General features: G+C 41.9%; 1 protein-coding gene across 1 annotated transcript in view; it reads left to right on the top strand.

The window, feature by feature from the left end:
- pax5 (paired box 5) overlaps nucleotides 1-3,803 on the top strand; it is a 68,510-nt gene that overhangs the window by 33,616 nt on the left and 31,091 nt on the right. Inside the window, exon 6 of the mRNA XM_016443513.1 lies at nucleotides 1,612-1,712. Coding sequence (XP_016298999.1) covers nucleotides 1,612-1,712 — 101 coding nt within the window. The remainder of the gene's footprint in view (nucleotides 1-1,611; nucleotides 1,713-3,803) is intronic.

Here is a 3,803-nt window from a genome sequence, read left to right as displayed (position 1 = left end):
TCCGGAGCCAGACGTGGGAACAACAGCCCTCTCTGGGCTGGACGTGGGGACAGAAACACTCTCTGGGCTTGACGTGGGCTCCCTGTTGAGCTCTGCGACGTGAGTGGGCTTCCTGTTGAGCTCTGTGACGTGAGAGCATTCTGCAGTGGACTCTGGAGAGCATTCTGCCTCCCGATTCTGGTCTGGGGCTAGAGCCATCTCTCGACTCAGGTCAGGGCCTAGAGCCCACAGTCTCTTCCTCCTCATTCTCCTGAACCATTGTTTCGGTATGTGGAGGGTCCTGGCGTGGGGTGAGCTGGAGAGGCACGGTGTGTTTCAGAGGGGGCTGGATGAGGATTATTTAAATTTTCCTTTATTTCTTCTACCTCAAGTGTAGAACCATTTAAATAAAGGATGAAATTAATCAACTCGACCAAGGGAAAATCACACATAGGGAGATCACAACAGATTGTGTCCTCATCCAGACCCATCTGAAAACAGGCATCTGAAAACCGAGTGCAGCATCGTGCCAGCTCACCCGATACATGACTTTGCAAAATGCAGAGCTCATGTTTATTCAGTGAAATCATAGCCTTTTGAAGTTTGTCACATTAAGCTATATCTGTCGCGGGTCTACTGTGTCGGAGCATGGAGTCGAAGGAGATTTAACTTCAAAATGTTTAATTAACTCAATAGCAGGGAACACAGGGCAGGCATGAGACACACGTAGCACACACCATGGAAGTACCAAATGACGTTAACACTGGCCGGGACAAGGAAACCAGGAACAGACACCACTATACAGTATATACACAACTCAAACGAGGTAATTAACAAGACACACGTGAATCAAATATGACAATCAGACAAGGGAGAAACTAGGTCACGGAGCACATGGGGAGAAAACACACCAAAACAGGAACATAGGTCTGACAATATCAGGGTTCTTGATGTTCCGTCCCAAAAATAACATTTTAATACCAAATACCAAAAGACTTGAAAAAATTGATATAACTAAATGTAAGACTTTTTAAGGACCCGCGGAAACCCTGGTAGCTATAGAGTTTTAGATACTAAGTTTTAGATACCAAGTTGTTACAATTAAGAGTGGTTGACCTAATTTTACACCATAGTTGTTAAAAAGGAAAAATAGCCATTTACTCACCTTCATGTTGTCGCAAACCTTTATGACTTTCTTTCTCCTGTGAAACACAAAAGATTGTTTAAACTATGTACACAATATTTTTTAAATTTACCATTTCTCGTCAACATTTTTGGGGCAAAAGAGTTATTCCAATTGTAATCCATGGAATCAGGAGTTTTGTCTTGAGGGTGCAAAATGAATTACACTAAGTTTCAAGTTGGTCATGTGCATTTGTAAGTGACTTTTGAAAGTGACTTCTATGTTAGCTGTGGTTTATATATCGCTACACTACTGACATCAGATAAAGGACCTTTTTTTGCCCGAAAAATTTTGCTTTACGTTTCTGTAACAGTAAAGTTTGTTTATAGTTCATTTTCACTACATCTAAAACTCAAGCTTGTGTGTCTTATTCTTAAATGCCCCTCTTTTGTAAATGCTACATTGTACTTAACTGCTTTTTCATGAAATCTGTTTGACTCTCTCTCCAGTTCTACAGGATTCTCCTTTGGCGAATGGCCACGCCCACTCAGGGCGGGACTTCCTGCGGAAGCAGATGCGAGGAGAGCTCTTTACACCGCAGCAGCTCGAGGTATTGGACCATGTCTTTGATCGACAGCCATATCCCGACATTTACCCCGTCCCTGACAGCAGCAGCTACAAGCTCGTCCAGGTAAGGGCTGGGGGGTAGGGGTGTGTATCCTGCCACGGTGGTTGTGTGCACCTCCTCTTAAAGCTCACGCTTGCCCTTGCCTGGCTGCCAGTATTGCTTGACCCTGTCCCAACCCTGCTGTTGACCTATGCACCCCCACACTGAAGCTAATGCTGAACTTTCACCTCTCTGAGCTAATGCTGGGGCTTTGACCCTGCTGGTGCTGACGTCCCCCTGATGTAGAGTTTTTGGCTGAGGTTAAGTCTCAGCACTGCATAGAGGTTTAGGGTTAAGTAGCAAACACGTTCGTTAGTTTGCAAAAGTTACCCACATGGCATAATGTTTGTATGTCCAAGTGACCATATCAGAAATCATTATTAATGCATGACATAGTGGCAGTCCCGGGACGCTTAGTGAAAAAGTAAGTTTAGTTTAGAGTGATGTAAGGGAGGGTACATAATGTCAACATTTTGAGTTTAAAGCAAATGATCTGTGAAAGATGTGTCTTGACTGGATTGGCTAAATTGTGAATAGATAATTTCTGTCACAGCTTTTTAGACTAACACTTTTTACCATTTTTGGGGGAAAAATCCCTAAAATTAGGCCTTTATTCTGGTGAAAGAATGCCTTTGCCTCGTTCTAGTCTTTGCCTCCATTCTGGTCAAAGCTATGTCTGTGTTTGTAGTACTTGTAAATGATTGCAATATGGTTAGACATGCTGACACATAACAGATAGGATGCAAAAGTACAGCTGTATGCACATACAGACAATCATGTGATGCATAAAAATTGTTCACAAGAACAGGCAGTCAAAGATGTCACTCAAAAGTCAAATACTATTACCCCCACATTCATTCAGGCACACATACAAGGCCAGTGTCAGAGTTCTATAGACTTGTCTGAAAGACCCCATAATTCCTCTGTCCATTTCACCACTGAGTGCTGAGGCTGGCAAGGTCAAAGGCTACTGAGCGGGGCATTAACCTTAGGGTCAATCCACATCCCTTGGGTGTGTGTGAGTCAGGTTTGTTGTGGCACAAATGATCAGACAAATTGAGAACCGGGAATTTTGAGCTGTCTCTTTTTCAGAAACGAGAGTGTGCGAGAGAAGTATATGCTAAGTGGTCTTGTGTGATTGACTGACGGGTTGTTTTCCTTCCACTGACAGAGTGAATGATGGAGGGCTTGACTCTGTTTGAGTGTGTTTGTCTCCTAGGGGCATGAAATTAACTTGGGACTTGATTTTGTTCTTTCCTCTATAGCTGCTGATTAGATTAGGGTACATAAGGGCTCAATTATATATAAAAACTATGGTGTGATTATATAATTCATTCTTTCAGATAACCTAAAAGTGTGCTTTATGTAGTAACATCAAAATAAATGACAACTATTTAATATCAAATCAAACTGTTTACGTTAAATTACACCAGTGAAATCCGCCTCTTTTACGTTTCTTTCCACTTCTCCGCTCATTTGCTCTCTCCATCTCTCAGTTTGTGGTGCTGGAAGGACCATTAAGCACTGGCAGATCTATTAATTAGTGTCCTGCATTTCAAGGGGGAGCATATAAAACAGTGCACGCTCGTGAGAGTCATTTCATTTGAATGTTCCTCTTTCCATCTCCTTACATTATGCCAGAGATACATCAACAGCCCAGCAACCCTTACACTGAACTAATTACTCCACCAGACCAAGAGACAGAGAGAGAGAGTGATAAAGGCACTTTCCAGGGAAATTTCCAGTCATTCATAAAGTGAATGTTTTTTTAAAATATGAATTTCAGAGGTAAATATTAATGTAGAGTTCAGAGCAAAAATGCATGCAGTAGTTTGATTCAATCATTTAGAACAATTACGTACATATAAATACAAATCACTGCTGTTACCAGCTGAAAAGAACACTAAGACATGAAACTGCTTTGTTTGGTCTTCCAAAAGAGGACACGACTAGAAATAAGTTGTATTTACAACACTGTCCAGAACTGTTCAACCCAAATATTCAGATGTGTCCAGTGCATTTTATGGAGGACTG

The sequence above is a fragment of the Sinocyclocheilus anshuiensis genome, unplaced genomic scaffold (genome assembly GCF_001515605.1).
Source record: "Sinocyclocheilus anshuiensis isolate Anshui unplaced genomic scaffold, SAMN03320099.WGS_v1.1 scaffold85, whole genome shotgun sequence".
Lineage (NCBI taxonomy): Eukaryota > Metazoa > Chordata > Actinopteri > Cypriniformes > Cyprinidae > Sinocyclocheilus > Sinocyclocheilus anshuiensis.
The sequence above is the reverse complement of the archived record's forward strand: the minus strand, read 5'-3'. Positions and strand labels throughout refer to the sequence as shown.